Source organism: Apis mellifera, linkage group LG1, assembly GCF_003254395.2.
Source record: "Apis mellifera strain DH4 linkage group LG1, Amel_HAv3.1, whole genome shotgun sequence".
Taxonomy (NCBI): Eukaryota; Metazoa; Arthropoda; class Insecta; order Hymenoptera; family Apidae; genus Apis; species Apis mellifera.
The window spans coordinates 19,210,069-19,236,189 of record NC_037638.1 but is presented as its reverse complement, the minus strand read 5'-3'; the positions used below and the strand labels follow the sequence as shown (position 1 = coordinate 19,236,189).

General features: G+C 41.4%; 1 protein-coding gene across 9 annotated transcripts in view; it reads left to right on the top strand.

Moving 5' to 3' along the window:
- LOC408576 (potassium voltage-gated channel protein Shal) overlaps nt 1-26,121 on the top strand; it is a 104,669-nt gene that overhangs the window by 59,779 nt on the left and 18,769 nt on the right. For 3 of the 9 annotated variants that reach the window (XM_026442624.1, XM_026442620.1, XM_026442622.1), the window contains exons 4-5: nt 7,251-7,403; nt 22,997-23,080. The exons of 1 other annotated variant lie outside the window; for it this stretch is intronic. In XM_026442624.1, coding sequence (XP_026298409.1) covers nt 7,251-7,403; nt 22,997-23,080 — 237 coding nt within the window. Of the gene's footprint in view, nt 1-7,250; nt 7,404-17,437; nt 17,489-21,557; nt 22,607-22,996; nt 23,081-26,121 lie in introns of those variants that run through there. 5 more of the 9 variants (XM_026442628.1, XM_026442634.1, XM_026442625.1 and 2 more) reach the window with 4 other exon arrangements.

The window sequence follows — 26,121 nt, the reverse complement described above, 5'->3', positions numbered from 1 at the left end:
AATTCGACCCGACTCGAATTTGAAACGCGAAATTTCCTCGTGTCGCATATTTTCTGTTTAAATTTCTCCGGATTTCCGCTCGAAATATCGTGCTTCGTGTCTCGAAGGGAACGATTAACGCGTTTACACGAGACACGTGTAAATATTTAACCTTTTTTGACAGAGAGAGAGAAATACGTGGTGGAAAGGAAGGATTATTATAATAAATTGGCGAAAATGGAGGTTCGCTCGCTGTTTCTCGAATTTTTCCAATCTATTTTATTCCTCTTAAGGAGATCTTGTTCCCCCGTCTAACGTTATTTTCCCTTCCTCTCGAGTCCCCGAGTAATTGGCAACCGATACATTTCCATGGGATCTCTCCGACGTTGGATCATTTTCCCACTCGAAAATATCCCCGAACAACCTCTTCCATCCACGGATACGGATCCTTATTAATAACATCAAGATAACAAGAATCCATCCAACGGGATATCGATCGATGATGTCGGCATTGTTAGCTCCAACTGCCATCCGTTCCCTTGAAAAATCATCGAGGTCCTCGAGCTGTTCCATTTCTCCGAATGGAACTAAACGAAAGGAATTGCAAGGAATTGTTGAGACGACGCGGTTGAATGAAAGCTTGAGAAAGCTCCCTGTATTCCACGCGTCCCGATGAATCATCACTCTTCCACTCTCTCATAAAAGAAATCTTTCCCGCACAAAAAAGAGGAAACAATCCCTTATCTTATCCCAAGTCAAAAACAGTGTCGCGATTCACCGATCCAATTGCTGTAATATCAAGCGGGGAGATCGAGCGGCTGGAGGAGGAATCGAGGAGGAGGAGGGAAACGATCTCGGGTCGGGGATCTTCTTTGGAGGCGCGCGTCGCGCGGGGAGGCCAATCGGTGTCGCCGTGTCGGCGTATTGATTTCTTCCGGGTCGTGGCCGGCCTCGATCGAATCTCTTCGGGAATCGAAGTCGTCTCGGGCCGACTAATTATAGCCGGGGAAAGCGGCGTCGAAGGGATCCAACAATAGCGTCGGATTTTCCCTCACGCACAACGAGAAGAAAAATTGATAATTTTTCCGACTCGATGGATCGCGCTGAGGAAGAAACCGCTCGTGAAAATTTCTTTTCCTTCCTCCTCGAAGAAGAGGAAAAGTGTCCCCCTTCAAAAGAAAATCCTGGACGAAATTGAATCGACGAGGTCTTTTCTTCGTTCAAGTTTCGTATCCCGGATATTAAATTGGTCGAATAATACGCAACGCCGGATATCCGCGTTGTACGAATAGTAAATTTCCAAAATTGCTAATGGAAAATTTTCAATCCTCTTCCTCGCTTCCGGAAGAATAATCCCTTCTGTTCCAAGAATCTCGGAGAACATTGGAATGGAATAATCATTTCCAAAAGAAAAAAAAAATGGACGACACTCGAGGGGAAAAAAAGAAACCTTCCCTTCCACGCTTGGCAACGGACCAACCTGCCCACCCCTTCCTGTCCATCTTCAATTACGAATTATTCGAACCTAATTTATCCCTCTGGAAAACGGGAAACTAAATTAAAACCTTGCAGCCTCCCTTAAAACAGATGAAATTTGGAAAAACGGGAGATTTGTAAGAAATTTTTCTCCATCATCCATCCGGATTATTTCGTGGTTAAGGGCGATTTCTAAGTTTGAGATAGGACGGGGAAGGCTCGAGAATAGTGGACATTCATAAAATGGCGGGACAAGTGTGGAGCAGCGAGAGAGCGGGGTCAGGTCGAGTTATTTATGGGGGACGAGGATGGCCCGGCTGAATTTACGAACGCTGATCACCTACCGCCTCTATTAAGCGGGGAATGCATATCCATTCTGGCTTCGTCTTGCGGTCGCTGCATTTCTAAAATGGTGTCGCATCCGTGTTGCGTGTATCCGTCTTCGCCAACGCTTATCGCCCTGCGACCGAAATACCGGTTCCGAACCGAAATTTCCACGAAACCCCTCCCCTTATTATTCTTCAACCCCCTTCTCGAGATTTATTCGACGAACAACTATTCACTCGTTGCGAAGAAATCAAAATCGAATTTAATAAAAAATTGAACGTGCTCGTCAGAGAAAGAACTTGTCAACGATATTTTAAATCTCGATTCAATTTGATCGTTAAAAAAAATTTCGTATTCGCTTTCTAATCCATCACCATCGTCCATCTTTCTTTTCTTTTTCTCGAAATTTCCAATCCTCTCGAAATGGAAATTGAATTCGAGACGAAAATTGCAGCCAGGTTAAGTGGAAAAGGGGAGGGGATATGCACGGGTTCCTCCAACCCATTAAACGCGATTGTGCGCGGGAAACGAGGCGAAGCCGCGGCGCGGAATTTTGTTTAATTTATATTTAAACGGCTCGCAGCTGTAGCTAGCACGGTTGCGATCAATGGTTGCGTTGAACGGAAGACGCAATTGGTGGCCAAAACGGTGTCATGACACGCGTCACTATCTTGGAGAGGTCAGTTGCGTTTATAACGCGATCCATCGTAACAGAAATAGCGTAACGTCGGCTTGTTATATTGTTCGAGGCTGCTCGATTTCTTTCCCTTTTCTTTCTCTTTCTTTCTTTCTTTCTTCTCTTTCTTTCTTTCCCCCCTCCTCGCATTTCTATTCTCTGACGCGCACGCGGAACGGAATGGAATTGTATATTTTTCTCTCTGACGAGGAGATACGGGGAGAATTAACGAGGATTCGCTCGAATTCGTGGAACGGAAGATTTTGTTTTGGTGCGGAATATGTTGAGATTCTTCTCTCGAATCGTTTCGATGAAAATTATTTGGGATTTCGAAGTCGAAACGAGCGTGCAAATTTATTCTCCTGCAACTTTGCCTACTGGTATTTATATATTCGAAACTAATCAAAGAGGAGGGAATTGTTGTAAATATATAATCCGTAAATAAATTTTCTATTTTCCTTGGTTATATCGATTCGAAAGAATTTCGATTCGACGAACATTTAAACATTTATTACAATGTATACGTAATTTAATTGGACAACTTGCGTCGAATTTAACGAGCTCGTTCGATATTTTCTTCGAATCGATCAAAAGTATCCAAAAGTTTTCGAGGAATTCGAATTTCAATGGCAAAGAAAAATTGAACGGAAAAATTTCGATTCGACGAACATTTAAACATTTATTACAATATATACGTAATTTAATTGGACAACTTGCGTCGAATTTAACGAGCTCGTTCGATATTTTCTTCGAATCGATCAAAAGTATCCAAAGTTTTCGAGGAATTCGAATTTCGACTCGCGGCAAAGAAAAATTGAAAAAATTGTACGCATCTTTTCATCATCTTCAAACGAAAAAAGGAAACGAAAACAGTTTTATTTATAAAAGTGCAATTTATATTCGTTACTTTGGAACGATTCGAAAGAATTCTTGAGAAATTCTCCCCTTCATGTCGTTAAATACACTCTCGCTCTCCTCTCCCCAATCGAAATCTTGTTTCCAATCCGTTAATAATTCTCGGGGCCCCGTCGATTTGTCAGTCGGCCATTCCTTCCACTCTGTTACAACTTACTCGGATCGGAATCGGAAACAAATAGCGGAGAGAAGTGTTCTCTGTGTTATCCGTTGTTCTTAGCAAAGTAAGGCTTTTTCCACAAGGAAGGCACAAGGAAAAGATTGATCGAACAAAGCGGCGCGTTACCGAGCCGCACAGCTCCCTTTTGTTCGTTGATCAAAGTGGAGCGCGTATCCTTGCCCCACTATGTGACAAAGAAACCGTCCAAGTCGTCGCTTTGAAACAAAGTTGTGGAAACACACACACACACACACACATACGTACCTGTCTATCCTCGAATCGTTATCATTCGAGACGATGTTGGAGCCTTGATCGATGAACCAACAAAGATTCCACAAAAATCGAAACTCTCTCTCTCTCTTTCCAAAGTATCCTTATCTCGCTCGATCGAGAAGTATTCGCCCATTCCATCCGTCGAAGATCAAATCTCGTTGGGAATAGGAGAGAGTAGAATTCCATCTTCACGAGAAGATGCTCGCGGTGAGAAATAAGAGGAGGGGGGAGGATGAAAGAGATATCTTTTTTGCCGATTCGGCGTGGAGGAGGAAGTGGCTCGTTTTATTTCCACACTTGGATGATGCTCGCGGGGACGAAAATAAGAGGCTCTCTCCGAGACACGATAAGGACGAGTTTAATCCGAGGGAAACGATAGAGACTTTGAGAAAGTGACTTGGACGGATAAAAGAGAGTGAGTGAGCTCGTTTGATGAATCGTTCTTTCTTCTGCCATTTTCTTCTTTCCTGCAAAAAGGGAATATTTTTCACGATCGAAATAGATCTGTTTTCCTTTCAGCGTGTGTGTGTGTGTATATCGGAACTTTCGAGTGAAATTTAAATATTTGTATCCACGTTTTCGATCGGATCGAAACGAATGCGTCGAAGACGATTCGGCTTTTCATCGAAAACGTCGTAACTTGGCGGCGTTGAATCGTCGATAGACGAGAGTTTTATCGACGAGGAAACGCCGATCAATGGCCACACTTTGCGGTGAAAGTACTGGAACGTGTATGTGGATAAGATGTTAGATGTCGACGTAACGGAATTCGTCTCGCGGACGAGTAAGATGACTCTCTCGTTTCTTCGAAGCAGCATTTCGATTCCTTTTCTTTCAAGATATAAAAATAAAATTAGAAGAAATTTTCCTTCATCGCTGATAATCGACGAGAAGAAAAATGTATTACGAATTATTTAGAGCTAACTGGAAGAGATCCAAGATCTAATATTCGATCCATCCATTTGCCAACGATTTCTTCTTCTTCATCCATCGATCTTTCGAATCGAGAGATTGGTCATCGATATCGATTTTTCACGGAAGGAAAGAAAGAAAGGGGGTTGATTATTGAAAGTGAATTTTCGTCTTACGACTTTTCTTCTTTTTAAAACGCAGGAGGAACATCCAAGGGCCCACTTGACCCGGCCTTGTCTCGATCTTATCGCTGATCGATCGATGAAACTTCGAATGCATAGGCGGGAAAGGAAAAGGATCGGTTATCGACGATCGACGTCAGTTTGGGGCGAGAGTCGGCCACTTGCAAGCGCGAGATTTGATCCCGTGGAAATGCCGGCCCAGCCACGCAATCTCATCTGGGAAATCACTTTAGAAGGAAAGTTCGGGGAGGGGGGGAGCCCTCGGTTAAACACTCGATAGATTTTCCATCGTTTGCCCTCGATCGATCCCTCGAGGTTATCAAACCCTTTGCCTGCTCTTATTTTTTTGCGGTCGAGCATTATGGATGCCTGGTTTAAGTTGATTAACCCTTTTCCTTTCCCTTCATTTTTACCCTTCCATCGATCGGTTATCGATTTATACAAATTGGAAGCGAGAAAAATTTATATAGTCGTTGCGACGCGAAGTGATAATCGATTGTAGATCTTTGGATAAATTGATAGTGGTTGAGATACAAGATTGATTTAAATATCGTTACAGAAGATTGGAAAGAGAAAGAATAAGAGTTTTATTTAAGATTGGAAAGAGAAAGAATAAGAATTTTATTTAAGATTGGAAAGAGAAAGAATAAGAATTTTATTTAAGATTGGAAAGAGAAAGAATAATAGTTTTACTTCTTCGTTTCATTTACTCGAGCGTATCGTTATTATATTTATTAGTTGGAATTAGATCAATAGAATTAGGATGAATTTCGAGGTTGCATTGTACAGGAATGTAAATATTTCCAGCGTGATTATGGACGAAATCCTGTGAACACAACTGTAACAATAAGCCTTTCGCGTAAACGCGCGTGCTTTCCCCCCCGGCTGTGTAATTCGAGAAGAGAAACAAGTTGCAGTATTCTAGCAATACCCGGTGGACCAAACTTCGGTCGACAACAATGGGACCCGATGAAATTGCCCTTGTGAAAATGCCGACATATTCACCACTTCTCCTCTTTTCAACTATTTTCCTCGGCACACTCGTATATTTTTGCCCTCCACTTTTTTATCCTCTTCGTTTTAGACCCCTTTTAAAAAGATATTTCTATCTAAGGGAGCGCGAGTGTATTTGAAAGTAAATAACAATTACTTTTTCGGAATATTTCTCGACAAATGAATATTGTCGAAAGCAATTCTCGACAGTTTTTCTTTTAAATTTGGAATTAATTTAAAAAAAGAAAAAGTTGAATTAATGAAAAATTATTTAATCGTTGAGAGTTTAAGTTATTTTGGAATAAAATTGGGTTAGAATTGATTTAAGAAAAAGAAAAATCGTCACTCTTCGCAATCACAATAAAATAATTATTCGAAAATTTTATTTTCAAATATATTCGAGTCAACATTCGAACCATGTATCTATCACGTTTCAAAATCTATTCGGGTCGAAGCATTGCACGATTGTCCGACTAGCCGTATACTCTATCTACTGTCGTGCAATTTATTCGATATCGTGATTAATTCTGATGGAAAAAAATAAAAAAAAAAATCTTTGCATCGAGTTTATAAACTTTAACTCGCTTTGTGAAACATTTAGAAGGTATGATTATTAACCTTGTGCAAAGTTACTTGTGTGTAAACTTGTGTGTAATGTAAAAAAAAAAAAAGAAAAAAAAATGGAATCATAAACAAAGGAAATGCGGTATTAAAAATTTGCCACGGATCGATGAAATTTACGGGTAACGAGGAGGTATATCGATGGTGTATCGTGAATTATAAAAGTTATAGAACAAGGGGATGGAAACTTTAGACGATGAGATCACGAGGCTGTAAACTCGAGGCGCGGCAGGCTTTACCATGCGAGTTACGTTATAGCTTTAAGTATACCTAGACGATTCTACCCTTGATCTAAAAAAACTCACGTGGCGCTACATTAAATAAACAAGAATGTTCGATTTCTATTTTCCTTGTACGCGTTTAGGATTAAAATATCACGTTACACAAACTTTCTCACGGTTATTAATTATATTGAAACGTATACGTGTGTGTGCGCGCACAAGTCAATAACGAATAACGAAATAATATCCTCGTCGGGTCTATTCACCCCTGAACGTTGAACAATAATCCCCTTTTTCCTCTCAATTCAAAAGATATAAAAGATCCTTCGCCTCCCTAAAATTATTTTGCACAAAAATTCACTCCCTGGAAAACGCAATTTAAACTGATTTTTCCTTTCAATTCAAAAGATCCTTCGCCTCCCTAAAATTATTTTGCAAAAATTCACTCGTCCTCCCTTAGAATCCTTCTAGAAAACGCAATTTGAACTGACCAAACGCGACGATCTCTGTTTCAGGATCGCGAGTTCGTGGAGATGGAGGTGCCCTACAACGGTGCCCCGAAGAGGCCGGGCTCCCCCTCGCCCCTCACCTCTCCCGCGCACAGCACTGCCTCGAGGGGCGGCCTGCTGCACGCCTGCTGCGGCCGCTGCTACCCCCAACGTTACCAGGTACGCGGTCGCCGTATTCTCGCCTCGACGACCTCCATAAGCGAGGGCCCGCCCTCGTCTTCCTCCCACTCTCACCAATCGCAGCCGGCGCAGTCCCATTATCAGCCGGTCGACCCGACCACGGTGCCGAACGTCGCGTTTAACGTGCCCGGTGACAGTGATCGGCAACGTCGCCAGGGCACCATCACCACCACCACCACCACCACCACCACCACCACCACCACCACCACCACCACCACCACCTCCTCCAGCCCCTACAACGAGACAAGGGTGTGAGCCGGGCTCGGGACAGCGATTCGCAAATTTCGAAGGAATTTCGTTGCTTTCGTCGATTGAGATCGCGTATCGTCACGGCCGATCTCTCGCGCCACCCCTGCAGAGACATGTTTTCGTTTCTTCAGAAGAGGTGACTTGTTATTTATTCGAGTTCGCTTTTGCAGGAGGGGTGGAAGCTTGGTTATTACGAAGGTTAGATTCGAAGAATTTATTGGAGGATCGGCACTCGATCTCGACGACGAGGATACGAGGAAAGACTGAATATGTTGGAGGGATTCGAGGGATTTTTGATTCCAAAAACTGACTGACTCTCTATAGGCGCTAATTTCGATTGTTTGGGTCCGACACGAGGGGAATTTCTCGCGAAGCTTTAGGTTAATTCGATCTTATCTGTCTCGATCGTTGGTCAGCTTGGGATGATCTTCTCGATCTTGCTTGGTCAACCAGGTTCGAGGTTCGAGAGAAATCGAAAAATTTCGTTTGTGTTCCGATCCAGGTCCTCGAAGACTGGATCGATCAATGGTCCTAACGATCGTTCACGATTTTTAGATTATTACGAGTCGCTTGGAGATTAATCGCCGGGATTCGACGTTTAAGTGAAAGTCTCCCCAGTCTCCCTTCTCGATTCCAACAATAACACCGCTCTATATTATATTATATATATGTAGATGACGAAGTTACGTCGAGTCGAGATGCATAACGTAACGGATTATCCTTCACGAGGTGTGAAGTGGAGTCGCGACAACGAAATATCGTCGACATCGAATCCCGGTTGTTAAGCACGACTCTCCGGAGAGGAGAGTCTCTCCCACAAGCACTGCCAACGAGGGTTCGAATTTCGAACCCGTGTGCTCTCTCTCTTCCCCCCCTGATATTCTGATATTCTCATCAGCTAATAATTCATCATCATCCCCCCCCCCATCGTGCGCCGCATCACGGATTATTCGGCGCATTCGTATTTGATAAGCTAGCTAGATAAATCTGCCGTTTCGAACACTGGGGAAAAGCTATCGAAGATTCCTCGATGTTGGAACCGCAACAATTTCGCAATGTGATATAATCGGAACAGCCGCGAGACGATCGCTTTTATCGGTTTCTCGTTTACCAACGATCGGTAAAACGAGTCGAGAAACGTTGGAATAACCGCGGTTCCTCGATCCCGATTTTCTTTTCCGTGTTATTATCCGTGTTCTACGTGGAGTGACGAATAGAAGGGATAAAATAAAATGATAGAACGCACGCGGTGCGTTCTTGGAACTCTTCCAAAGATCCATTCGGAACGTTTCGAGAGTTTCGAAAGGGAGATAAGTTTCGAAGATAGGATTTTTCGATTTTTTTCCCCGATCGAATCGAAAGAAGGAAAGAAAGAAAGGAGGGAATCTCTCGAGGCTTTCCTTTGTGATACATTTCTTCTGTGATTGCTATTATATAAATTTCTCGAGACACGAGCGGCCGTGTTCCTCCCTTATGTATCCACAATTACGTGTCCCAGTGATTCTGTCGGATCCATATCAAGAGTTTAGAGATAGACGAACGCGAATTCTCGCGACATCTCGATTCCTCATCTTTTTCTTCGAACACCATTCGATGATCGAGGCTCTCGAAGCCTCGATAAAGGGCCCTAAATCATCCGTAGTAGAATTATTCGTAGCGTTTATTCTAGATTATTATCATGGACGAGTTATCGTTATCGGCCTTTTCTAATTTGAAAATTATCCTCTTTAGCCTTGATCCACTAGTATTCTTATATTCGGTGGCGAATTCTAAATCGATGTCGTAGCGGATAGAATCGGAGAGGGGGTGGAAAATGCTCGTATTCACCCTGCTGATGGACGGTTGGATAATTTCGAATCGACGACGAGCCCTCCCCCCTCCCTCCCCCTTAATCGAAATCACCAAATCTCTCTTTGAGAATCTCTCGTAGATCGAGACCTTAGGATTTACCTCTTTCAGTCGAGCGGCCTTTTCACGAATCTCACTTTCTCTCTCCCTCTCTCGAAACACGCAGAGTAGTAGATTCTCTGCCAAACCAGTCTCACAGCTGTGAGAACGAGTTTATCTCGTCCTTCTCCTCGAGAAGATTCGTATTAGAACAGAAATCGAAGGTACGTTTGGCTCGAAATCTCTTTCCAACGCTCGTTTTTTACCAGTTTTTATATCGCGCGAGCAAAGCAACGAGGTAAATAAATAGTCGTTGCGAGAGGACGCGAATATCGAGTCGAAATTCGAAAAGAAGCGGGGATTCTCGTAGTGGGTGAGCAGAATCGACGTTAACGAGGGAAAATGAGAAGTGATAAATGATCCTCTGGCAGATCGGGGACGAGACCCCATCGGAACCCCATTAAGTGTTCCGTTCTCCTTCCTCTCTCTCTCTCCTTTCTAATCCCCCTTGTGTTCTCCCTCGAACGAACTCGCCATTTTTCTTTCGGCCCATTCCATTTCCATTCCATTCCATTCCAGTTCCGCCGTGTTAATCCTCCCTTTATTCTCCAGATAAAGGATATATATATATATATATATATATATATATATATATATATATATATATATATATATATATATATATATATATATAGATCGATAATCTTTCAATCGTCTTGGACGATTGTCGAAATTTATTCGAAGCTAAGTAAATTTGGATTTTTTTGAAATTGAAACCAAGGGAATGGTATATGAAAGAAGCTCATTCAAGTTCCATCAAGCGACTTCTTGTTCCTCTTCTTACTTCTTTCTTTTTCAATCACGTTAATTCGCTAATTATTCATCCTCTTCAGAATCATCATCTCGAAATTGAATCTCGAGAGATCGATTAAAGTCTCTCTTTATCTCTCTCTCTCTCTCACCTGTTGTTCGCTATTTTCTTTTCGATAATTTCCATCCGGTTGGAAGAGGTTTCCTTTTCATCTCTGAAGAGGAATGGAAGGGAAGCTCCCATTTACACGAGCATTTGTGCAGAATCGTGGATTCTCTCCCCTGGATTGTTGTTGCGAGGTCCATCGATTATGCCCTCCGCAAAACTTTTTCAACTTTTCGTTCGAATAAATTCTCGTCGAGGCGCGTGTATAGAGAGGAGGGATTTTAAAAAACGATCGTGAAAGTAATAATCCGTTTATAAACGAGAGAGAGAGCCGTTTAATTAATATTTGATGGTTGTCGTCGAGCGATCAGTTGCCACCTTTCTTCACCTCCCTCGAACGTTTAACCATCAACTCGTACCGCCGGTTTTTTTCCGGATCGGTGCAGCTGTCGTTTCGTTACGTCTTTGTTTCCCTCCCCCCTCCCCCCATTCACAACAGATGTTCGTATAATTGACGCTTGGCACCAGTTCAGATAACAGAAGCTCGGCTGGATTTCAACTTAACGCTTAAATTCACGTGAAATGGAAATTTCCTCTACTCTACGATGTGCAATACTCCTCGATCGAGAAAAGTAATTATTATTATTATATCATGGATGGATGAAAATTTCGAAATACAATCAGATTTAAACGGATTCATCGCGCGATGTTGATCGAGGATATGACAAGGCGTGTCAGACGTACGTACATGTTTGTCTGTTTCACGGTGTCAGTTGTGGCGAACGTGTTCCACGAACGGCTTTAAATCAATGATAAGATTCATACGCAAGAGAAGGAACATACGCGGGTGGTTGAGCCGTCAACGGCACAACAAATGTGTTCCTGCCGTATTGTGTACGAGTCTTCGCTCCGAAATCGTCCAAATGGAAGCAAACTGAAGCGTTATTCTCTCCGAAACAACGTTTAGATCGAACGTTGCCGCTGAATTTCCTTCTCTTCTTTCACGCTGGAAACTTCGTTCATATGATCTCTGACTTACGATCGATTTTTATCACGAATAAAATTGCGTGTTACATAAGAAGAGATCTCGAGCCATGCGTAAATCAGTGGATGGATGGATGGATGGACGATGCCATTGTTGCTCGTTCGAATAGGTCCGATATAATTCCAAGCGTTTATGAATCGTCTTCCCCGTCTAGGTCGAGCTTCGCCGCTCGTCAGCCCTGTCCTACGTCTTCCATTTTTAGATTAAAGGAACGAAAAAAAGAAGAGAGGAGAAAAAACTCGACTGGAAGCCGCGCATCGAATCCTGCCCGAGCTCGTGCCCGCCTTCTTCTCGTCCGATCGCACAAATAATTAATTAAACCACACGCCCCCCCCCCCCCCTTCTACTAAATTACACTAACTCTCTGTCCGAATTCCATCAAGTTCCACGAGACGACGCTGAAGCATTCGCGGTGTGGACACCAAGTGGAAGTGATTCGTCCCGGGCGAAACCGCGTGTTCGATTGAAGATCACGGGACGGAAAGAAAGAAAGAGAAAGAAAGAAAAGAAGAGAGAGAGAGAGGGGAAGAAAGAGAATCTCTTCTTGCACGCGTTGTTTCGTTCTCGGGATTGTATTAACATATAGAATCCCACTTATTCTTTTTTTTCCCTTTATCCAGTTCAAAGGGGGAATTGGATAAAGCCGCCGACCAAATCGTTGTTGTATATGCATCGTGATACAAAATACGCGTGGAATCGGAGACGAACGAAGCTCGTTCTCCGAAACTTCACTTCTTCCCTTTTCGTTCCCTTGGCAAACTTGTTCAAACTTTGAAAGCATCAGCTTTGAAATCTATCTTTCGAAGATGTTACACACGTTCGAAAGATCGATCGGCGATCGATCTTTTCGAAACTTGTTCCTCGATTCTCGCGCGATCGCATCCAGGTTTCTATGGATCGTGTATCGTGGATCCTTTGGATTGGCAGCAGGTTGAGACCAAAAAAAAAGGTGTGCGAGCTTTCGGAAAGAAAAAGAAAAAAAGAAATCTAGTTTTTAAGACAGAGAAAAAAAAATAACTTCTTTTCTTCGTATAGATAGGAGAGACTAAGTCTAAACGAAAATCGTTCGAGATTACTAGAGATTTAGCTAGAGCTATTGTACGGAGGTGTGTGTGTGTGTAGAATAGGAGGAGGAGAGTTAAATCGATCGGTCGAGGATCGACTTTTTTCGCTTTCTCGGTCGAGAACGAACACCCTTTGTTGTTTGGCATTCCGTCCGGCTTGCCATCCGCGTGCAATCAACCCTTTTAGGGAAGAATCCGTTGTAATTCTTTTCCAACAAGTCAATTTCCCTTAATACTCCCCCCTCGATAAAGAAAAACTACGAGTCTTCTCTCTTCCCTTCTATAAAATCAGAGAGTTTCAGAATTTGTTTCTCTCTCTTTCAACAAACCGCTCGAGCATAATTCATACGGAATGTTTAATAATCGGATGACATCGAACGTTCGTTTTTTTCAATAATCGTGATTCACCGGCTGGGAATAACGGTGTAAATATTTCCAGAGATTTATCGAGATCGATACCAAAATTGGCGACATAAATTGGCGCGGGACCATCCCCTAATTGATTTCGTTCGTATCTCGCGACGCAAGCCGGATCCGAGTGCCGATCTCGAGCGCCGTCTCAAGGCCAATCCTCGGCTCGCTCGCGGCCATTCCATTAAAGGGTTGTCGTCCATTTTTAATTAAATCGACTCTTTCAGCGGCTAATTGTTAAAAGAATAGAAAATTTGCACGATAATGTTCAAATTTCAATCTTTCATAATCCTCGTTTCTTTATTTCTCACGTGTTAATTAATAATTCAACGCTGAACGGATCGATTTTGTTGTTTTTAACCGACGATTTTGTAAAGATCACGAACTGTTTCCGGTATCGTCGAATAAGTTAGGAACACAGAAACCGTCCTCCGTTTGAATCAGAATAATATTCGTTATCTTTTTTTTCTTTTCCACCAATTCGTTTCCACGTATCTCGGTCGATTGCTCAAACATTAGACCACGCCATCGACTTCTCGATGGAATCGTTGGTGGTTGATGGAAACGTTTGTCACTGTCAACGTACCGCGAAACGGTTCGATATCCGGAAAGTGTAGAGCTGTATTTCCACGTGGAAAATTTTCTTCAAGGACATACAGCGTTCGAACATTTAGCAGCATCGAGGAAGAAAGAAAATTTTTCTCGATTCGAGAGAGAGAGAGAGAGATTGTCTTCCTCCTCGTTGAAACATATCCCGCGGTGGAAATAAGAGTGGAATCGGATCTTCCGTGGGGGGATTGGTTTTTCTCTTTTCTCTTTTCCCTTTGATCGAGCCGGGAATATGATACGATTTTTAAGCAAGATCCTCGCCACGCATTCCAACGATCTCGTTCCAACGATTATGTTCACGACGCTTCTCTCTTCCGGATGGAGAGAAAGAAAGAAAGGAAGGAATCGGGGAGATCCTTTGACGATTGAGGCGACGTGTCTGAAGGAAATAAAGAGATTGAGATTTTTTAATTCCGCCTCCTTTCGACCCAACCCCAAACAAATAGTTCTCTCTCCTCACGGATTTGGTTTCTCTAATTTCGGACAAATTCCAATCGAAATCGAGAAAGTAATGATTTAAAATACTTCCACTGCAATCTGTTCCATCCAAAAAAGAAAGCAAAGAAGAAAGATCTATTGGATCGTATAATCTTTACAATTTCTTCACGGCTGATTAATTCTTAATTGGAAGAAGGAAAAGAATATCTGCACGGATCTTTCTTTTTTCACACACAATCAAAAATCAATTTATTATTCTCCTCGATGCTCACATTTCTTCGTGCAGACGATCGAGATTTAACAGATGTTGAACGAATATCTCGAGACCAAGGCACAAGTTCTGAAACAGAACAGGGTTCACAGATGAGATCGGAAACTGCTTTCCTTGCTTCCTTACTTCGTCAACGAGAAATTGAAACAACGAACGATGGATGGATATTCGCATATACACACGAGTCATCCTTGCACGGTTATCGACTAGAAAATTGTACGACGACCAGTGGTATCCGGCCTTGACCTTAGGGGAGGGGGACAGTCCACAGTTATACGCGTTTCCTTGTACGTGTGCCTCGTCCACGCGCGTGTTCCGAGGGATCGAGATCTCTCTTTCGAGGAAAAGCGTCATCATCGTTTGCCACTGTTTCGATTATGCATCAAGTATCGATTATCCAGTATTTAGTGGAGGAAAGACGTAGTAGAAGTATATAAGATTTATATTTTTCGTTGGCTATTTGGATTATCAGACGAATCGAAGGAAAGAGAATAAGAGATTGATTTAATAAAAATATCGGTTCATCTGTTTCAATCTGTATCCCGATAATTTCACTATTAGATCGGGAAAAATGTACGAGGTTGTTATGATATATAAATATATGGAAAATGACATTATTTATTTCGAGATAAAATCGATCGAAAAGATCGAATCTCGTTCTTGGACAATCGACGTGGAACACAAATTTCGTTGTTCACATCTCAATTTCCAGAATTAAATTATTCCCAGAATTGTTTATCGTAATATTCGATACCAACATCTTGGACAATTTTTAAGGATACATATATATATTTTTCTTTTTTTTTTCGAATTATCTCGAGGTTACAGTCGATTCTCGTCTTATTTTTGCCGCGCGAGTTTCTCTCGGATCAATTTTCGTCAACTCTCTCCACCCTCCTCCCCCCGGCTTAACGGCAAAAATCTCCCGAAGAACATTTCCCGCGGGACATTTCGCGTCGTACAAGCCAGCCGGCAAAGTTTCCAGGTCTCTGAAGCTGAATTTTTCTTGCACGTGTCAACTTTCCTCCTCCTCCTTCTCTTCCTCTTTCTCCAACGTCGTCGAGTTCTTTTTTTTTTTTTATTTCCACGGTCGCACGGAACACTTGGGCGCGCGTCGTCGCGTGCGTTTAGTGCGTCGCGTGGCTGGTTCACAATGGACGACGAGTGGTGGAAAGAAGAGAGAAAGAGAGAGAGAGAGAAAGGAAAAAGGATCGGCGATTCTTTGGCGCGTGTTTCATCTCGATCGGTCGAAGAGAAAATGGAAATTTTCTTTGTTCTTTTTCCATTCCTTTTCGACGAGGAAATTAGATTATTATTATCATTATCGTAATCTTGTTTCTTCTTCTCGTTACGTGGAATTATTTTAAAGAAAACTTAGTTTTTAAAAGTTTAAAAAGACGAAATTTTTCTTTTCGTTTTTTTTTATATATCGGGATACGGAGAGTGGAAAAGTATCGGGATAAATTCAGAGTGAATATTTATATTCACGGATTTTTATTCGCGAAATATTGCACGGGATATTAAAATGTATGGAGATTTTTTTTTTTTTTTTTTAAGTGGACATTCGCTTCGCTCTTGAAATACGTCCTTTGGACGCAAAATTCAAATTCGAATTTTGCAGAGGAGCATCCCATCTGTGATATAATTAAAAATTTGGCTCGATTCATTTTCTCAACGAAATTAATCGTTTCATTAAATATTCGATCGTTAATGTTATTATTTTTTCTCAATTATTCGAATATTTTAATATCTTTTTCCTTTTATCGTTATTATTCTCCTAGTCTTCTTCTCTCGCATTAATTACAGGAGTCCTTTCTCTCGATCGTCATCGTCATCAAACTCTGTGAACCGCGTCTTTGTCCCCGATTATTGACCCACGCGTTACCTAATCCTCGCCTTTTGTCCAAGTGCCACGCTTCGCCACTTCGTACTATGCAAATCTTCCATCCGAGTTTCCAACTTTGCAACGCGATTGCTTTCTCGTGAACAAGTTTGGTTAAAAGGGGGCGAACTTTGTATGCGTTGATTAATCTATTCTGCTGCTGTACACACTTTTTCTTTGTTTCTTTTCTTTGAAGGAAAAGGGAAATTGATCGAAACGAACGGATAAATATTTTTCTCTCTTTGAATTCTCGTTTATATATAATTTCCGTATAGATAGCTGTGAGTAGATTTTTAATTGAAAATGTTCAACAATGCACGTCGTTGTTCTCTTTCCCCATCGATTTCGAAATGAACTTTGAACTCTTCGTTCGTGCAATTCTCTCGAGAGAATTTTCTTGAGTTGGAGCAACGAACGTTTCCTGAAAAAAGGAACGAAACACAAGCCCTAATTTCAGCTCGTGAGACATTGGCCTATCATTTTTAGGATATAATTCTTGATTCAAATTTGAAGAATTTGAAGAAACGTCATGCATATTAACAAACACATCCTCGAATATTAATACGAGAATGAAATTAAGGTTCTCCTTTCTATTTTCGATGCAAAAATCGGACAATCATCGATGCTAATTACCGTCAAACTCTTCCTCTACCTCTTGGACAGATACTAATTGGTACAACGTGTTGCCAAGCGCGAACGCATCTCTCCACCATCAATAATAAACCGTGCCAGAGAAATCTCTCGATTCGGACGAACAACGTGTTTCGATTCTTCTTCGAAATCGTCCCACGAACGTTTCAACTCCAAGCTCTATATATATATATATTCATTTATTCCAATCAAGAATATTATCGTCGAGATCTGAGCTGAGTTTTGAAATCGAATGACGTTAAATGATCCTTTCAGAGGAATTTCAACGAACGAGCTTCGCGGTAAGAACGACGAGATTCAGGGAGAAAAAGAAAAGAGTAGATAAATAAATAAATAAACAAATTTCGTCGATTTCTTCAAAACTTTCCTGTGCTCCTCCAAGTCGTCATATTTTTATTTTATAGCCTGATAGAAGGGATCGGGGGAGGAAGGAAAAGATGATAAGATACAAGCTAGAAGAGAGAGAAAAAAAAAGGGAAAAGAAAGAATAAATTATACGTAATTGTCACCGAGCGCGTCGCAATTAATTGCCCCGATAATAATGCGTATTATAATATATAACACGAGTTGCTTTCATGAATAATGCATAGCCGAAGGAACACCGGGAGCCTGTAGTGGAGCATCCACTTCAGATCAGCCAGGCAAGATAAAATTGAATCTTAAGTGTCCGTCTGAAAAGCTCCGTCAATTCACTTTTGCCGTCGGCCCAGTAACGAGCACCATCTTTTCGACACTTCTACTTGCCAACCTTCGAGATATCCCCCCCCTCACAATCCTCCCCCACCAACAATCTTCGATCTGTGTTAAGAGAATTAGAAAAAAATGATGAAAATTTTTCGATCCCCTCGTTAAATTGGAATCCATAATTGAAAAATCGTGGATCGGAATATGATGAGAAGATGTATGTACGATTTGTTTCCATTAACTTTCTATATATTTTAGATGGAATTTGATTCTTTTCTTTCTCGAGAAAATATATATATGTTGAAATATTTTCAAAATTACGAGCCTCTCATCATTTTCGACCCATTTTGCCTGTTGATGTTGATTACTCCCCCTCCTATCCAATTTTTGCCCCACTTAATCGTTATTAGAAACCGAATTTGGCCCGATTATACATATACGACACACCTATATATACCTATACATATATAGCTGGTTCGATTAAATATATTGTATATAATTGTACCTGGATCATTGTTACCCTGTCTATGTTTGTTATATCCGATCAAGGGTACGAAGCGAGAGAATGTTTTTTTTTTTCCTTTTTTTTTTCCCCGCGTAAAGGAAATTAACGAGGAGGAGGAGGAGGGCCTCGAATCGAGTTGAGATCGATCCGTACGAGACATCCCCGATATTTCGAAATTTCACAAAAAAAAATTACGGATCGACGAACATTCGAAAGAATCGACGTCTGCGTGTCTACGTGTTTGGCGCGTGAACGCCACCCTTCGTGCCGTGCCATCCCTTTTTCATCGATTCCCTCGCTTCGATCGTGCGAAAGAAACCTGGAACGAGATGGGCCCACGACGAATAATAAATCACGTGTTTTTTTTCCGCCTCGTTCCTCGGAAACGAGTGTCAGGGAAATTCGGGGAGCCCTCCTCGTACGTGGGCTCCATCCATCAATCAATCATCAACCCCCCTCCCGATTTCGTTGCAAGAAAATTAATTAGAAAAATATCGGACAGCCTGTCGGCTCGCCTCGATTATAGCCGGTGTATAATGAAAAAGGAAAAAAGGAAAAATTATCGCAAATCCCCTTCCCCTCCTTCGTGATTCGGTTCCAAATTAATTATCGTTCAACAGGTAAGTGGATGGACGGACGGACGGAACCGGCTGTAAACGTGGCGACGAGGCAGGCTCTCAATTTTTACTAGTTTACTAGTAAAGTAACTTTTTAGTAACCTAGTAACTTTTTACTAGATTACTAGCTTTTACGACTTCTTTTACTCGGGCCGGTTAACCCTTCGATCATTCGTCGATACACGACGGAATCATCCTTGATGTATTCGCACGAGGTGTTTCTCGAGCCGCTACGAAAATTATAGAAATCTTGAAATATTTGTGAATAAGTTTCTCGCGTGTGAATATCGCGTTCACGTCGATTTTCATTGTTAGAAATCGGAAACACCTGGTAGCGATATATTAAATCGATATAAATTGGAGAAACATGGTCGAAATTTTGATCGAGATTTTGTCTTGTTATCTCCCCCCCACCCCCTCTTAATTCCATCCGTTTCTCGTGTTAATCGTCGAGAAATCGTGTAATCACGCGTAATTTCACGATGTAAATATGTCTGTACATTTTGTAACATAAAACACACTGTCTCGGCACCCTGTTGTGTGTGTGGTTCGTCCCGTAGAAACAGTTCTCGTCCGTCTTTAAGGTAAGACCCTTAATTTAACGACAAGAAAAAAAAAAAAAGGAAACTATTGTTACTACTTCTGTCTGTCTCTTTTCAGTTTCTGTTCTTTGTTCTTTTTTACGTTTTTTTCTTGATCGCCACCCCATATTATGATACGAAAAGCCTGCTAGTTAATTGCAGATTAGCATTACATTGTTGGGAAATGTTATATGATCGATTAATATGTTTCTTCTTCTTCTTCTTCTTCTTCTTCTTTTTCTTCGTTCTCTTGGCACACTTATCCTCCACCCCCATCCAGCATTGCGCTACTTCGCATTGCGTTATTACGTTATTATTACGCCTCTCTTGTTTCTTGGATTGTTTGAATGCGAATACCTTTCTTCATCATAGAACCTTGGTATATCTTTCAGATATTCACGATTATTCGCGAGTTGTTCGAATTCATCGTTCTTAATTTTTCCCCTCCTTATTTTCTTCTCCCTTTCTTTTTCGAACGAGGGAACGTTCGCTCATCCCTTCTCCCTCTTCCTCCCCCGAGCGACGATTAATTAGCGAGCCGACTCGAGGACTCGACAAGTTGCATGGTAATCAAAAACCAAAGTTGTCTGTTCCGCGGGGGCCGCGATTGGGCCCCTTTCCCCCGTGTTTTTTTGACCCCCGATCGACTCGAACGAACCCCTTGGTTACGTTTCACTTGGATCGATCGCGAGCCAACCAACCTCTAATTATTCTGTTTTCTTTCAGTGAGACGAGATTTTTATGTAAGATGTATATATATACACACGTTTTTTTTCTGTTTTTCAACTTTACTGATCGATCGAAGAAAACTCTATGTTACCTTTCGTTCGTCGAACGTCCTAGTTTTCTCTCTCTTTTTGCAAACGAGATGCCAAAAAGGGAGAGAAAGTTGTATCAATCGGGAATTTGTTATATCAGGATAAGGGGGATGGGAAAGTTATATAATTCGTAAAGGAACAACGTCGAATGGCCTGATTGTAAATTCGTTCCGAGGAGATATTTTTAATGGAGATTCTTTTCCAAAAAAAAAAAAAAAAAGTGATAAAAATATGATGGAAAATATCATTAGAACGGACGATGTTCTTTTTTTTTCTTTTTTTCAAGCCGCGCTCGAAAGTTCAAAAGTTTAAATTCGGGAAATTAAAATCGCGATAATATTTCCTAGTTCTGAATTAGAACGAAGAAAGAGGAAATGAAAATTCTCGTAGGATATCCATCCGAAAACACACGGGACGAGGATTGCACAAATTTAAACAAATTTTCGGGAAAATACGTACGTATATATTGATTCATCGGGAAAAGATGGACGAGCGGTGCGACAATTCGATAAACAACACGATTCAATTCGATCCCGCGATTATTTCGCGACTCTCTTTTCAACATTGTCCAATTAAAATTCGCGTGTCCCGTTTCCGTGATAATGATTTTACACGGCCGTTTCATCGCCGATTCCTCCCCTCCCCCCGGGAAGCGGGGCGTCCATTGAACGCGCCATTGCCGACCGACTCGTTTGTCGCGTTGCACAGTTTTAGGCCGTTAAAACGGCGGCCTAATTAAATTTAATTAAACCCGCCGATTAAGTCCGTTCCGCTGGTTTGCGAAGTGGTTCTCGCGCCAACGAACGCCAAGGGATGATCGATGATGCTCGATCCAGGTAGTGGAAGGATCTTAGAGCGATCTTTTTTTTTTTTTTAGTCGAATCCTAGTTGAAGCGCAGAACGAGACAGAACTCGATCGAAACGACAGGAGAAACGACGCACTGTCGGAGGGGGGTGGGGGAGTTTATATCACGAATGGATTTTGAGGCCTCTTTCGTCGCCCTTCGAGAGCTGGAGCCTTCGAAATGGAGCGCGATCCATTTGGATAGAATTACTTTTTCTAGGGATAGATCTATATATATAGATAGAAGGAAACGCATAGAAGATGTGTAGATGATACAGTAGACGTGTTTAGGTCTGAGATTGATTTTTTTCGAATAATTTTCCTTTCCACTCCCTGCCTCTTATTTTGTCCCTCCCCCCTACCCCTTCTTTCGACGAGACCGAGAAATTTCCAGAAAACGTGGGAATTTGAGAAATTTGTTTCGCTCCGGCGGGAGGGGGGGGAACAAGAGAATCACGTCCCACGAGACGACGTGTATTATCGTGCACGCGTGTTTTTTTTTTTTCTTTTCTATTCCTCTTGTTCTATCGTCACGAGATAAATAGAGATTATCGAGATGAGAGTAGAGGAAAGAGTAGTAGAAAGAGAAAACACACTTTTTTTTAGGGTAGGTGAGCTTAGCGTGCAACAATGTAGTGTGTGCTTGTGGTGTGGATTTCAGCAGGCGTACAGTCAGTACATCCCGGCGACAAGGGCCCAAGTAACGGGTGCCCAAGGGGGGCAGACCGGGGCTGCGATGGACGGGACTTACCTCGTCGAGGCCTCGTTCTGAGCGTTTGGCCTGAGCGTTTCTTAGTCAGTTCTAGTGAAAAAAAAAAGAAAGAAAGAAAGAAAAAAAAGAGAAACTATCGAAATTACAGTAAACCCGAGACAAATAATGTTGTAAAATGAAAATAGAAGCAGAAGCACGAAATAGAAGCAGAATGAATAATCGAGAGAAAAGTAATAATAATAATAATAATAATAATAACGATAGTAATAATAGTAACAGTAATAATAACAATAATAAAAAAGAATAAATAAAGATAGGAAGAACAAAAACGAATCTCAAAAAGAAAATCGAAACGATTAGAGAACAAAGAATAACGTTCGAATAACGGAGCGTTTAGAAGAAGGAAAGGTAACACGAGAATAATACGACACGTATTTATTAATCAGACAAAAATTTCGAGTCGGTCCACACACTTGTAGAAATCATCTCGAACGATGATGAATTTTCACAGAGAACGAAACAGAACAGATAAGAGAAAGTAGACGATGGATATGTTGTTGGATGGAACACAAAATATGTGTCGAAAATAAAATAATAATAAAAATGAAATAATTGAGACACAAGACACACAGTGATTCTAAAAAAAAAGTACACACATATATATATATATATACGTATAAATCAATCAAATTCTTCTATTTCCTCATTTCCGTGCCTCCACCCGTTCATCGACGACCGACCACCAACTGTGCGAATCCACGTGGAACCATTGGACGACCAACGATGACGTCGCATCGTCCGCCCATCATCGTCATCGTCATCACGGGCGTCATCGCGCCTCCACTGGCCGCCATCACCATGAAAATTAAATCGTCCCTCATCTCCTGCTACGAATCGGCATCTTTCTCTGTTCACATCCTATTTCTTCATCCGAGTCGTTCTTCCACAACGATGGAACAAAAAAAAAAACGAATTTTTAACGAATCACGGAATAATACTACTACTACTAATAATAATAATAATAAACATCGAATAAACAATTCGTCCAAACTCATAACGAACCCGATGGATCTCTCTCGCGCGCTCTCTCTCTTCTTTTTCCTCTCTTTCACGTTGGAAATCTTGATGGACGAAATTTAAAAAAATAACAACAATAAATTGATAATAATAATCGATGAATGATAACGAACTACCAATACGAAATGATCCGATGATGGAAAATAAAAATATATATATATATATGTATCGTGATCGATGAACGCACGATTAAAAAAAAAAATGATTCGAAAATAAAAATGAAAAACAAAAAAATATATATATATAAAACGTGTATATCGTGACATATTTTGAACGATGGCCGCTGAAAAATACCGCACGTCCATTTTTAGAGCTTGTCTTATCAGCTCACCTCGAACGAGAGCAAGGATAGAGTGGTGCTCGTATATGAAGACCGTATACAAGTGCGGAAAAAGGTAAAGAAAACCGTGTTACCTGAAAACCGTTTTGGATTACGATGATAATCGATGTACATTACATACTATCGTTATATCGTTTCGTTGCTTTTGTGCGCGCGCTTTCACGATCCACGCGCCCCTCGCGGGTAATACGTTCTCGCTTGTATATACATGTGGATGTGGAACGAAGATTTATATATATATAAAAAACGTAGTTACATAGTTTCCAGGGGAAAGAAAAATGAAAAGAAAAGAGAAAAATTAACGGAGAGAATACGGTAAAAAAGGGAAAATGAGAGAACCGCCACGAAAGATTTTATTCCCACCGAAAATCCTGAATTCTGAGGGCTGGTTATTTATATCCTCGCTATAATAAACGAATAATAAAAGATTTTCATCATCGTCAAGTGGATGAAAATCCTTGAATTTGTACACTCTCACGAGTCGTATACAAGCAGCGGCATTACACGCTACGTACACGAGCGCGTGGGATCGCGGGCGCGTGTACAATCATTCCACGATGTTTATCAAATGTGTGTGTAAGATCTATATATGTATATACATATATATATAGATATGTATGTATATATGTGTATATATATATATACACCAGTGTATGGCCGTTGGGAGAATATGAGGCAGCTTTTCTTGTCCTTCGAAGGAAGGATCGGGACGAAGGACACACGAAGGCCTCCCCATGCATCCCCTTGGTGGTCGAGAATTATATATCGTGTCGCGTGGCTGATCCTTGGATTGGCTTCTGGGTGTCTGCTTACCCCCGAGATATGTTTACTTCCCTCGCTTCTTCTCCATCGCATTCTTCTTCTTTCTATTATTCCCTCTCTCTACTCCTTACTTCGAGTCACGTAGATTTTTCGATACCTTCATACCTTCGTCTTTTCTTTCGATCGTGAAACTCTTGGGAACTCTTTCGAGAGAGAGAGAAGAAAAGAAAAAAGAGCTTTGATTTTCGTTCGCTTTCGAAAGGGAATTTTTCTCCACTTTCCCTTCGCTTTCACGCAACCCCCTCGTCTCGGTTACTTTCTCTTACTTCCCCTTTCTTCGTCCCTCCCTTTTTTCTTGGCATGGCGCCCACTCGAGCCTCGTCGTGTTGCGGCTGACTCTTGATCTGGCTTACTGATTTATGCATCTCTCTCTTATCCTACTACGCTTCTTCATCCCCCTACCTGCATATGCAAATAGAACAAGCGTATCTTCGTCCTCCACCCATCCATCCCCTCCTTTAATCCACCAATTCGTGGCTTTGAATCCGCTGCTACAAGTTTCTTTTACTTTAGCGAGCTTTCCATTCGCAGCTAGGTTGAGATCGTCTCGGAACAAACACACGGGGATAATTATTTTACGGTGTCTGGCTATTTCTTAGGGGGATAGAGAGAGAAAAAGGAATCAGGGTAAACTAAGGACAGGGTTAATAATATACGGCTCCAGCGAATTAGATTCTTTCTTTCTTTTTTTTTTACGCCTTTTCTTTCGGCCACGTCCGCCATTCGATCGTTTCCCCTTTGTCCATGAGGATGAATAAACTCGAAGTTGCTTCCTTTTTCGCGAATGAAATGAATGTTTCTCAATCTACAAGAGATAAAATTTTTCCAAATTTTCAATATATTTTGTACAATAGAGGCTGTATTAATCTTATCCTGCAATTAATGTACAATTTCAAATTACAATTTCTTATCCATTTGTTGGAAGGGGATGAAAATTTCTACGATTATGATTTTCGAATCGTTATCTCGCTTACTTGGATACTTGCATCTTTACACGCGTTCTCCTTTGATTTTTAACCCTTTAAGTCGCGTGATTCATTTTACGATCGAGTTCACCTTTCAAGTCCCCGTGCTGCTGCGTGCACGGGATACTAATGGCCCTCCGCCTTTAATAACCGACCCGCCTCATCCGCGCCCTCCTCACCGTGCCAACCGATGATTAATGCATCCCCGTTACGAAGGCGAGGACGAAATTCGCGACCAGATCCTTTCAACGCCGCCCTTAATGCGTTTCCCTTGTATTGTGCTAATGCCACGCGACTCCGCGCAAACGTGAGCATCGCGTGTACGTGACTGCCTCGCGATCCCGCCCCGCCAACCTTTGCCGCTCACTTTCAGAGATTCACCCCGGGGAATTTATCGTTTATCCTTGCTATAGAAATTTCATTATCTTTCGTTAACACTCGTCTTTCTATTTCTCAGTTCTCGAACAACGGTCTCGAATCGCTTTTTCTTCGATCGTTTGTTAAAGCAATTTTTAATTTCCCCGAGTTTAATTTAATTCGATCTATTCTTTCCTTTCGAACAATAATTCTTTAAGTGAAGAATTAACCCGTTTTAACACGTTTTGGAATTTTCATGTAAAGAGAGATTAATTGGAGGGGTTCTTTTCTTTCATTAATTTTCGTCTTTTGTTTCATCTTAAATAGATAGAATTCTCGCCAATCATTCAGAAACTTTCACGAACAAGGTATCGGTGTTTTTTTGTCACGAGACTGCGTGAACTCGAACCCGCGCGACTCGTCGCGAACCGAAATAACGCGTGGTGGCACGCGCCACCGAAAGAGAGCAACACGCGTGTCTCGTGCGTCATCGGGTAAAAAGGAAGCAACGCGACCATTCCTCTCCCTTCTCCCTCCGCGAGGAATTTCGAGGATCCATCTTTCTTTGGAGGATCTAAAACCATCTCTCGTGTATCGTATTCTCTCTTTATACGATTTTCGTGACGCGATTTTGAGAATGGAAATTCTCGAGAGAGAGGGAATCGTTTTCAAGAGAACGAAAAAGAAAATAATAATTCTTTTCTAGAAACGAATTTCACTTGTTCTCGCTCCTCTTCTTATCATCTTGTAATATCATTGCGTGGATGATATTATCTTTACCTAAAAATGAATTCGATAATAATAACAATCGTTTAAAAGAGATATTAAATCCGGATCGATTCTTTAATCTTCTCGTCACAGTTAATAGCAGCGCAAACGTACGATCTTTATAAAGTTCGCGTGACGCGATGTCAAATAGAAATTCGTTAACTGTTATCCCAACGATTCCTCT